This window comes from Lactuca sativa, chromosome 2, assembly GCF_002870075.4.
Source record: "Lactuca sativa cultivar Salinas chromosome 2, Lsat_Salinas_v11, whole genome shotgun sequence".
NCBI lineage: Eukaryota > Viridiplantae > Streptophyta > Magnoliopsida > Asterales > Asteraceae > Lactuca > Lactuca sativa.
In genome coordinates this window covers 201,630,010-201,642,463 of record NC_056624.2, presented here as the reverse complement: position 1 = coordinate 201,642,463, position 12,454 = coordinate 201,630,010, and the positions used below count along the sequence as shown (strand labels likewise).

Genomic DNA, 12,454 nt, shown 5'->3' with positions numbered 1-12,454 from the left:
CTTAATATTTTATTTGAATTATTACAATACGAAAAAAAAAATTCAAGTATATATTTCTTTTTTTAGAAATTTAGCTTAGCTTTTTCTTTATATAAAATTATAAGTAGTATGAAAATTTTATTATTTATCAGGTATTCTATCTATATTGTGTTATTAAACTTTTTTTTAAATGAGTTGGATGAATTTAGATGAAAAATATTAAAAGGTAGTTTTATAACAAGTCTATAAAGCTTTGTCTCTTATTTATTTATTTATTTATTTTTTCTTCTTCTAAAGATCACATGTTTCTTTTGTGTATTAATCGATAAATATAACATGCATATTGATCATATTTTAGTGCTGCAAGTAGCAAAAATTATTTCATATACACATATATGTATATGAATACTAAACAGTTTATGTTATAAAAAATAAAAAAAATATCTTTTGAATAATGTTATAAGACAAGGAGTCGACTGTCGACATACAACTTGTGACATCTTTATATTAGTTATCTGTTATCGTACACAATTCATTTTCAAGATGCTTTGACGAACAACGAGACAAAAATTCCATGGTAAAACCATCTACTGGTATCTCTTTCTCTCTCCACATTCATATCTCAATTATTGTTTAATCTTTGCTTACTGTTAAGATGTCGATGGTTTTTATTATGTGTTGATTCACCCTTTTATCTTTAATAAAACACCTGCATTTTGTTTTGAAAGTTTATGGTAAGAATATTTGAGAAAACTATGAAAAGGTAACATATTTCAATAGATCAATGGCGTAATACCAGTCCTTTGAGTTCTTGACATACCTTTTGAAATCCGGGTTGGCGCTTCGGTTTAATCGGAACCAAATTTATCATGGATGATGGGTTGAAATTTATCGGATTTTGGATCCAATTTTCAAAACCCGGATAAAAATATGTGGTAAATATCCAATGCCCAAATTTTTGCATAACATGTTCATATCCTCCGGATCTAATATATTTATTAAGATATTTTACTATTTTAGGATTGGATTGTAAAAAATCTGGATTGGATAATCTTTCAGATCTTTCTGGAAACAAGTAAGAAGCTTATTGTAATTGCCAAAAGGTAAATTTCGATAAGAGCTAGTATTTCCTCTCAAACAAAGCTCCTCATGAGTTAGCGACATAAAGTGCGAATGAAGGAATGAAAAAAATTTGGCTTCTTTTTGTGTACCTTTAGCAGTTTAGCTTTATTCAATTATAGTTGGGTCTCACCCAATTTCAATTTATACTAACGGGCCTCTTAGAGGTGCACATTTGAAAAACACAATTAATGGAGCCGAAACTAGTTTATGTATAGGTTTGCCAAAACCGGATTGGTTTGGTCTGATTCTACCGGGTTGTACCGATTCGGGAATCTATAAGTTTCAGAATATATAACTTGAAACTGGTTTAGCACAAGTTCGATGAAATTGGTTTCTTGAATATAGTAGAAGAATGCCGTTTTGATATCACATATTCAATTTCAAATTGTTGTTATATGTGTGGAGGCCAATGCATGATTTTTTTGAAGTTAATAGTCCGAAAAACAATGTTTTGACCGGTTGACCTCCTAAACGATTCAAATGGCCAATTTTGGATCAACCATACGAATTGCAGTATATTTTGAAACTAAAATCAATTTTGACGAAGTTCGGCAGAAGTGTTGTTTTTCGAACCACCTTTAGTCTGGTTATAAAGGGTTTTTTTTTCGTGTCGTTAAAAAGTTGAACAATGAAAATATAATGTGAGTGCCCGATCGAATTGATCGGGTCATGTAGGAACAAGGTTCAAGTCTACCAGTCTGTTAGGATGCCTCAACTACATATATCACTACACTTCCACTTGACACCTATTGTAATGATAAACGACTTGTCTAGCCATGACATTCTTTTGAATTCTCAAAACTTCTGTCGCTCCATTTGTGCAGGGGTAGAGAACCCATCGCTATCTCGACTGTGCTACCAGAGGCTCTAAGATCATGAATTAAAGTTGCTTTAAGCACTTTTTTTTTGTGAATTAATGTTAAGTTCGTTTAAAGTGTACTGAACTTTTATCATTGATGAATAGTAAAATATTAAGAAATTGATTTGATTTATTATTCATTTAACATCAAATACATTAATCCTTTTTATACATAAATTGTAACATATTCAACATAAAGATTAAAGTATTTTTAACAAACTTTATTAAAATAAAAATTTGATAGAGAACGTTAAACGAGTCCAATATAAATATAATATTTAAAATTTTAAGATGCTACTTATTCTATAAATTTCATAATATAAAACACTTCAGACAATAAAAAAAATAATTAATTACATATTTTATGAGTTTTTTTTACAAGACTGGTGTTTTATAAAAACTTAATTACGAAACAAGTGTAGTTTGAAACATATTTACCCTTTAGGGTTATATAAGGTCAAAATTAAAAAAAAAAAAAAAAAGAAAAAACATAATAACGTGACTCCAATACCAGTCGACGTTCCGATACCCAATCCCCAAAATCGACATCTTCAATCGATCGCGTCTATCATCTCGTCTTCGATTTCGGCCGTAGTCGACGCCGGTGGCTCCAATTCCGGCAATCCGCCTCCATCACAGAAGATTCCGACGAGTACTCCACTGCAGAAAACACGACGGCCACCCAATTTCTTGGCTGATTGACCTGATTTCTTGGTTGATTTCTTCGTTTCTGGCCATAGACGACCTCGGTTGTAGCTTGATTTCTTATAAGTCTGACTCCTCTTTTGATTTTCAATTTCAACTAGTTAACTTTGGATTGATTCCTATTATTATTGCTACTACATTCAACTATTATTTGTTTATTTGCAAACTATTATTCCACTTGATTCCTATTTTGATTTACAATTGTAATTTGCTTATTTGCAATTGTTATTCTACATTTAATTTCTACTTTGATTTACGGTTGTTATTTGCTTCAACATTCATATTTTGGAGCAATCTTATGATTGAAAATATGTTTTGTTCTCATTTATTAGATGGAGGTTGTTACAATACTTTGTTATTGGGTTGGGACAACCTCTAATGGACAAGATGGTATAAATTATAGCAAAGCTCCAAGAAGAGCAATCAATGTTAACCGTAGAATACAATTTGATGAATTGGTCGACCGTATATATCTTGCTACATCTTTTGATAAACAACACCACCGCATCAACTTAATCTGTAGATATCCATCGGTTGGTATTGGAAATGTTGTAAAATACATTCCTCTTCCCATCAAAGATAATGATGATGTTGGCATCATGTTTGATGTGCTTCGTGTCTATCAAGAAGTAAGTAACATTGATCTATTTAGAGGTTGAAGACATTGACCAAATTCAACACATAGAGATGGAATCTAGGTATAAACTTTTGTGGTTACATGATTTACAAGTTTCTACTTATTGTGAATGTAATAACTTATTTTGTAATATTTGTAGCAGAAATCATGAACAAGTTGTGCTAGAAGAGCAAAGGAACAATGAATTACTATTACCTAACACGAACCATGCTAATGTCATATCAGATATGATCAGTGGCGGACCTTAGTGGTGCCTCAGGGGTCCCGGGCCACTGCTCGACGCCGGCACGTAGTGTAAAAAAAATTTAATGTTTTTTCTATTGGGTGCACCGGCTTAAAACACAAGTGACACTACTAATATAAATTTATTTGGAAATTTTTTTCAGTGTCACCCCTACGAAAATGTTCTGCGTCCGCTACTGGATATGATTCAGAATGAAGATTTCTACACAATTTCTCAAGCTGCTGTTGTGAGTAATGGAATAATTAGTGACAATGAAATTGATGAAGAAGATGACATTGGAGAAGAATATGATGAAGAAAATGAATCATATGCTAGTAGAAAATGAATCATATGCTAGTTGGAATTGGTTTCTTTCTTATATCAAGAGTCATGTGGTGAAAGAGCGTGAAGACATTTGTTTAATATCTGATCGTCATTTGGGAATCCTAAAGGTAGTCAATGAGCATGGATCTCCATGGTTAGAGCCACGTGGTTTTCATAGGTATTATTAATATTTTTTGTATAACTTTTTTCATAGTTATTGTTTATAAGTAACATTATTTTTTTTTACTCTTATAGGTATTGTTTACGACATTTTATCAACAACTTTAATGACAAGTTTCGTAATTCAGAATTGAAAGCTTTAGCTTATCGTGTCGGGAGTCAGAATCAAGTTCGAAAATTCAACTCGATCATGGAAGAAATTGGGAAGCTAAATCAACAAGCTCGACAGTGGCTAGAGAGGCATCCACTTGATAGATTGACACTTGCACATGATGGTGGGAGGAGATATGGGCTTCTCACAACAAATTTGTCAGAGTTTTTTAATAGTGTACTTAAAGGTGCTCGTTTTTTTACCAATCATAGCTTGTGTCCAACTTACTTTCTATAGATTGGTACATTATTTTGAAGTGAGGCATCCTTTAGGATCTAGTGCCCAAGCTAAAGGAGATGCATATACTCTTCAAGTTGTTGTAAAACAAGTGGTTTTGATGTCAAAAGCAAGTGCACACTCATTGAGATCTTTTAATCGAGAGAAAGATATATTTGAGTTGATAACTCAAAGAGGAAAAAATATGCAAGTAGTTAATTTAGACAAAAAAAAACTTACACATGTGGTAAGTGGGAGATATTTAAATATCCTTGTTCTCATGTTTTGAGTGTATGTGTCAAACTATTCTTGAATAGTTGGCAATATGTTCATAAATGTTACTCCATTGCAGAATATTGTTCTACTTGGGCATCCGAGTTTTCCCCACTTCCTCATGAAGCGTATTGGCCACAATCTTCATCTAGACAATTGCTTCCAAATTTAGAGCTTTTACGGAATAAAAAAGGTCGTCCTCGCTCAACAAGACTACGAAATGGAATGGACATTAAAGAAGGAAAAAATGGGTACCTTTGTGGGATTTGTAGGCAAAGTGGTCATAATCGGAAAAAATGTCCCTCTAAGCCAAGGTGAATGCAGAGACATTAAAGCTAATCGTTTCAATCGATAAAAATATTTATTTTTTCATTCCGTTTTTGTAAGAAGTCGTTATTGGATTTGTACCAAAAAATATACCGTACGTTTGATGTTGGCTTTAATCTACTATGTCTAACATTATTGTTTATCAATTAATCTTATTTACAATTAAGGACATTTATTGAGATTTCATTAATTTGTTATGATGATTAAATGAGATATAATATATTTGTAATTTTTGTTATATAAGTTAATATTAAAGAGTTAAAAAAAAGTCAAAAATTATATTAAAAAACACTAAAAATTAAAACAATAGCTTAAATTATTAAAAAAAATTAAAAAAAATACTGTTTTAATAAATATTTTGACTATTATACTGTTTTGGTAAATATTTTTTTTAAACACACCCATTTGATCAAAAACTCCATATTTTATTTTTATATATTAGAAAGCCATGACTTGGGAATCGTTTTCATTGAAAATGATATTTTCTTGGGAATCGTTTTCATTGAAAGTTAGACAATAGATATTGGGGTTTAATGAAGTATCCAAAAGAAAATGATATTTTCTTGGATTACATCTTGTTGGTGTGGGTTAATTAGCTAATGCTTAATGCTTGGTAACAGTAGTTGGTCTAAGTCTGAGTGGAGGAGGGCTTATATATAAGTCGATAAAGGTGCTTATTTTACGAAGATCAAAAGAAGTTTGAAAATGAGTTAGTGGGATTTTTAAAGGAGTCAATGCACGTGTGAATCAAAACAAAAGACTGGAAAGCTTTGGGGTCTAACTGAGACATGAAAGCATGACACTAGATTCAATTTGTTATCAAAAAATAGATTCATCGCATTTTGTTTTGAACGATAGTAGATTCATCGCATACAAACACCATTGTTCTAGAATTGTATATATCTTTGAAATTAAGAATGCATATAACTGTTAGAAACATGGGTAGTAAAAATATCATACAAACATATATATATTTATACACCAGAGGACGTATGCATATAATTTTTTAATTATACTTCTATTTAATAAAATATAAAAACCGTTTAAAATGTAAAAATATATATAAAATGTATCGCCACTTTTAGGTGATTGAATTAAATCAGAATTTGATATGAAATACATCCGCATAGCAAGTACTTAGTTGATAAATCTTCACGTGGGTTGATGTGTATTAACGTAATATATTGTGGGTTGATGTGTATTAACGTAGTATATTGTTATCTATATTTTATATAAATTAATAATACTTACTGCTAAGTTATCACAAAAATAGAGTTTCTGTATCATGCACAAAAGATTGTTTTACATCTTCTCTATCGATTTATGAATGAATTACATGCATCGTTTTCAAACAAGTACTTTGTATGGGAATATATATTTCGTAATTTCATATCAAATTTTGATTTAGTTTTATCATAAAAAAATGACAGATACATTTTATAACAATATATTTATACATTTTAATCGTTTTTTATATTTTATTAAATAGAAGTAAAATTAAAAAAATTGTATTGGTAGTTGTCGACACCAACAAATAAATAACCCTATAAATTGAATGCTAGATGGTGTATAATGACAAAGGGATCGAATCAACAGAGATTTGTACAATTTGAAACTCTATAAAATCTCTTTACAAAAATACTCGAAAAGCAACAATACAATTAAAAATGAGGGGTTTTAGTCTTTTGATTGTTTTAAGTTATAGTACTAAAACTTGGAAATTACAATTTAACAAGAAAAAAGTTTGATTTAAATCAATAAGAGAAATATGATTGACTTTTGCTTTCATCACATGGATACCTAGCTAGTTATCATAAGATATTATGGTGCAAGACTTATGACTTAATTTAATTTGGCAATAATGATTTAAAAGCTTAAATCATACAGACTTTTCTTAGTTAGTAAAATAGCTAGAGAAGCTCATAACATATTTCTTTAGTTAAAATCACAATTCCCATGAAACATTTAATTAATGAAAGTTAACTAGCATTAAGATTTAAAAGTCACCAAATTCAGGAGGAGTCAAAATGATTTCACTACCATGTTGGAGAGAATACTTTCATGATTGTCTAAAATGAAAACAAGCACAAAAACCATTTGTTTCTTGTTAATTTAAAAATCCATTAATTAATCAAGAAATTAGCCAACTAATCACCAAACATACATCTAAACTCATGAATAAAGACATAGGGATATAAAATATGTTGAATGAAAAATACTTTCATAAACATCATTACAAGTTCATAATGATCTTAAAACAACAAAATAACCATGGATTATACCAAAATCAACCAAGATAAACTTAGCCTAATATGACCGAGATTAAGGAAAAGTAAAGTAGTTTAGAGATACCCAACATTAACAAGTTGAAAAGAAGTGAAAATCCCAATCTTCAAGTGTTCTTCATATGCCCTTCATAGCTCCCAATTCTCGAGAGAAAGTGCACCAAAATCTGGTATCAAAAGTGTTGAAAAGTGCTCACCAAACTACCCTCAAATAGCCACTAAACATGAACTCTTGAAATTGCCCCTTACATGTGCTACATGGTTGCATGAGCTATAGTGTAAATTCTCACGCGACCTTTTGACATGTATTGATCGAGAATGGCTGCAACTTGTCTCCCTTCCTCTTTGGTCTTCTTTGTCTTCTAGATTTAACTATTGTTGACTGATTATAAAACCCCATTTGCCACATCACTTAGCCCATAATAGATGAATATAAGCTCAAAGACTTCATGTCCCAAATATCATCCAAAGACATGTTAATTTCTTAGCCCATATATGCAAATATAAAATAATCCATATTCTATATATCTTCATCTTCTAATCCATAGTCTATATATCTTCATCTTCTAATCCACCAAGTCCAAATTTATTCCAAATAATCTTCATAGTAAGCTCCAACGATGTTAGTCTTCAATTCTCCCTTAGATAGGCCCCAACAATCTCGGCCATCTGCTCGCGTTTCGTTCGTCTTCCAAATCTCCCCCGATTTGCTCTAGTTTTCTAAATATTTGCAATCAAGTGTAGAAACTTTAAAACAAAAAAGTTTATGATATATACAAAAAAAAAAGTAAAATGTGCATGATGATTAACTAAAATTGAAGTGAAATATGCTAAAATAAACTGTAAAAAGAAGTAATGAACGTTTCATGTATTCATTTATTATCATATACGGAGTATTAAAAATCAAACAAATTGTAATGATTATTTTAGCAAAACAGATTATAATTTAAAGGGTGTTTGGGATTTCGTTTAAAATAAGTTAAAAAAATGTTGGTTAATATAAAAATGATTTTTAAAATACTTTCTCATTAACTCCTCAAAAAGAAGATTTCAATAAGTTAAAATTTCTAATTTTTCAAAACTTCTTATAATGTTTTGGTTTGTAAAATTCAATATTTTTAAAACATGTATAAGTTAAGACAAACACGTTTTAAAAGACAAATTATTGATTTATTGACTTTCCTAACACAAAAGTTAATCAAACATATTTTAAAATTTTCATTTTCTTATGACCATAACTTAATAAGTCTTTTTGTCTAAAAAGTCATTTTGAGGTTAAAAAAAACACCCTCTTAATCGTACAATGAATAAGACTTGATGTTAAAAATTATCATGCATTGAAAAAAGTACCTATATTTTGCCCCATTGACAAAAAAACCACCATTGATATATATATATATATATATATATATATATATATATATATATATATATATATATATATATTTTAAAATTTAATCATTGATGCCTAATATTGTATGTAGTTACCTGAAAATTGAGCAAAATTTCAAATAATAGTCCGTTCCAATAGGGATGAGTGTGGAACGGAACCAGTACGGTTCCTTATTTCCCGAATACCAAATTTGATCAAAAGTCAATCCCAAAGTATTGTACCGAATTAACGTTACCAGTACTGGGAATCGTTCTGGTTTTTGGTAATATTACCAGTACTGACGATACTGAATCCCGAATTTCGTGATTTTGAAATACCGAGTTCCGTATCATATTTTCAAATTCGGTACGATACTGATACATGATTAGGATTTGATACTAAATGCTCATTTTTAGGTTCCAATGGTTAAACTAATAATAATAATAATAATAATAATAATAATAATAATAATAATAATAATAATAATAATAAATAAACAAATAAATCAGATATAACTTTTTTTTTTTATCAATATTACTAAATATAACGACCTTTATATACATAAAAAATTGCTATCAGCCCATTATAAACGAAAGTATTTTAAAAGACAAAATGTTAAAATGGTAAGAAATTAGAGAAGCAAACAATTATAAAGAGAAAATAGTTAATTTTTGATTTTTTTAAACCAACCAACACAATTAACTAGACTTCCTATTAACCAAAAAAAAAGGCAAAAAACATTTTTGTCAAAAATCTTCCTTAGCTTTTGCGTCCCAAACACTCAAAGAGCGTGTTTGTCACGGAGCTTTTGAAAGCGTTTGAGAGCTTCTAGCTTTTAGCTTTTGACAAAACACTTTGGTTTAAACAAAAAACTTCGTTTGACAGTATAAGCATTTAACTTTTAGTTTAAACAAAACGCTCTAAATCTAAAAGCTACTTCATGTAGCGTTTAACAAAACGCTACTGAGCTTTTTAAATCAAGTTCCATAATTACCCTTAAAAATATATTTATATATTTGTTTATTTTTAATCAATTGTCCTTTTATGTAATTTTATATATTTCAAAAGCTTCCAACTACTTTTACCAAACACTCATATAACAAATAAATTCTGCTACCAGCTACCCACTAACCTTTTCCAGTTAACAACTACTTTTGTCAAACACGTCCAAAATCGAGTGACAACCATTACGTTAAAGTATATCAAATAGGATCTTTTTTATTTGTTTGTGGGGAAAACCTTAGATAAAAAAAAAAAATAAAAATAAAAAAAAAAAAAAAAAACATCATAAATGGTCCCTGTGGTTACCCAAAATTTGAAGTTTAGTCACCGTGGTTTAAAAACCTCATAGATGGTCCCTGTGTTTTCAAATCTTTTAACGATTGGTCCTTATTGCTAACTCCGTTAAGTTTTGTCTGTTAAGTGAATGGTATTTTCGTCATTTCACTACCACAGGGACCATTTATGATGTTTTTTCTTATTTAAAAAAATTAAATATAATTATTTATTCTCTCTCTCTCTCTCTCTCTCTCTCCATAAACATGTTCACAGAGAGATTAGACAAAAGGGCACTGAACTGGGTTAAACAGGTACGCACTTCAACTCTCGATTTTGAAATCAAGAAAATGATTTTCATCAAGTTTGTGTTGGTTTATAATCGTTGCTTTGCCTCTTCGATTAAATTGAAAAATTGAATTTCATGGAATGTTGTGTTCATAACAATCATATGGTATTACCAGGGTTTACAGAAAGAGCAAGAGACACGTTCACCTTTAAGAGAGACTTCAATAGATCACGAATACCCAATCATTCCTAAATCCTCACTATCGTTTAATTCCACAACTTACAAATCCTCAAATATACTCCCACCCCTTAAATTCTATTCTAGCATACTTGGATCTCATAATCTTGAAACCAACGATTATGAAGAAGACGATGATGATGATGATTATTGTGATGATGATGATGAACACGAGCACGAACATGATGATGAGAGTGTCGGATCTGCTTTAGATGACATGGACTTAACTTATTCCGATGAAGAAACCTTCGATGAACAAATCTTGAATGTCAATCCAGTTACACTTCCCTCTAACGAGTCTACTTTAAATAAAGGGATAATAAAAGACAATCTTTGTATTGAAGTACATCAAAAACCCAGAAAACTCACTGAAACTGGATTGTATGGTCGGCCCAGTTCCCTTTCAGCTGCCAATCGTTTGCGTGATATGTTACAACCTCGTAGATGGTCCCTAAATAAAAATTAAAACTTGTAATCAACTCCAAACCAAAATCAAGAACAACCAATAAATCAATTCCCCCAACGAAATCAGAGGAATGGAGAAGCACAGAGGGATAACAGGTGGGTGAATCAACTTTTGGATGAACAAGAATGGTGAAAAGATGGTGGGGCTCAATGGAGTTATTGGTTTGATTTTTCCAGCATTTTGTTTTCCGTTTCTATATGTGTTTTTAGAGAGAGAGAGAGAGAGAGAGAGAGAGAGAAAATTTTTATATTTAATTTTTTCTTTTTAATAAAAAAATAAGAGAATGCATCATAAATGGTCCCTGTGGTAGTGAAATGACGAAAATAACCTTCACTTAACAGACAAAACTTAACGGAGTTAGCAATAAGTGTGACAACCCGAAACTTATCCCGTTTCCGTTATGCGATCCCGTTAATAAAAATTCAAATTTGTTAACTTTTTCGTCAAACTCTTAGGTTTATTAAAATAATATAGTTATATTTAATTAAATTATTTATGAATTGGAACCAAAAATCGCGCGGAAACCCGAATATCTGGAAAAAAAATCAAACATTTCTGGTCGAAGTGGGTTTACGACCGTAAACTCTGTTTACGGTTAGTGACGAGTGGACCCCTCACCTCACCCCTATAAATACGATGCCTCCGACTTCATTGGGACGTTTCTAGCCGCATTCTCTCCTCCTCTCTCTAAGATTCATCAACCGTAAACTCACAAAATCGCATTTAAACTCCGGAAAACATCGAGAAAACCACGTTTGGAGCCGTTTGGAACGTCTGGAAACACTCAGCTCGTCGAAATCAACATCCAAACATCATTCTTCCGAGTTTATGGTCCAACCTTCAAAGACCGTAAACTCAGTTCTTTAGTTTACGGTCTTAAACTCGACAATCTTCAGAAATCGTAAACTCGCCAATCTTCAGATGTCGTAAACTCGCCAACCTTCAGAGACCGTAAACACCTTTTTGGTGGTACATTTGGCTGAGAACCCATTTCTTCGATTCAAGCAAGTCTCGGTAACATTCCTCAACCGAATTCAAGTGTTCTTATGACACTTTATATATCGAAATCGCTAATTTAGATACATATACGTATTTATTTGATAATAGGATTTCGTTAAGTGTCACGTGCAACAACTTGGGAACCTTCTTTTCAGTCAACAACTCCACGCAACAACTGTGAGTTCATACCCCTACATTTTTCCGTATTTTTAAGGTTTTCAGGGGGGAATACAAGCTAAACATAAATGTTTTCAGGAATATACATAAAACTTATGCAAAATTTCATACTTTATTTCCCTTTTGTACTATGTCGAGCATAAGGGACGTTTTCGCGGAAATTGCATAGTTTTTACAGATTCGATATTCGCTTCATTATTCGTACAAACTATAATTGGTATAGTTGAGAATTGTGACATCCCCATTTTGACGGCCAGAAAAGACCGATTTGTTTATGCTTTGTTTTATAAAATCAGAGTAATCATTTAAAGAAAACAGTTGCGGAATTTGTTCCCAAAACAAAATATGATTAAAATTA

The 12,454-nt window shown here is 30.9% G+C and overlaps 1 protein-coding gene across 5 annotated transcripts; it reads left to right on the top strand.

The window, feature by feature from the left end:
• Positions 1 to 2,425: 2,425 nt before the first annotated feature.
• On the top strand, positions 2,426 to 5,167 carry LOC111916331 (uncharacterized). 5 transcript variants are annotated; one of them, XM_042899427.2, is made up of 6 exons: positions 2,427 to 2,731; positions 2,998 to 3,363; positions 3,445 to 3,596; positions 3,689 to 4,027; positions 4,105 to 4,367; positions 4,749 to 5,167. In XM_042899427.2, the coding sequence occupies exons 4-6, from the start codon at positions 3,798 to 3,800 to the stop codon at positions 4,985 to 4,987; spliced, it is 732 nt and encodes a 243-aa protein (XP_042755361.1). In that variant the 5' UTR covers positions 2,427 to 2,731; positions 2,998 to 3,363; positions 3,445 to 3,596; positions 3,689 to 3,797; the 3' UTR covers positions 4,988 to 5,167. The 5 variants fall into 5 exon arrangements, 4 of the variants coding, with proteins under 4 accessions (XP_042755360.1, XP_042755362.1, XP_042755361.1 ...); XM_042899426.2 differs by having other exon boundaries at positions 2,426 to 3,363; positions 3,445 to 3,587; XM_042899428.2 differs by having other exon boundaries at positions 2,426 to 3,363; positions 3,445 to 3,591.
• Positions 5,168 to 12,454: the final 7,287 nt, after the last annotated feature.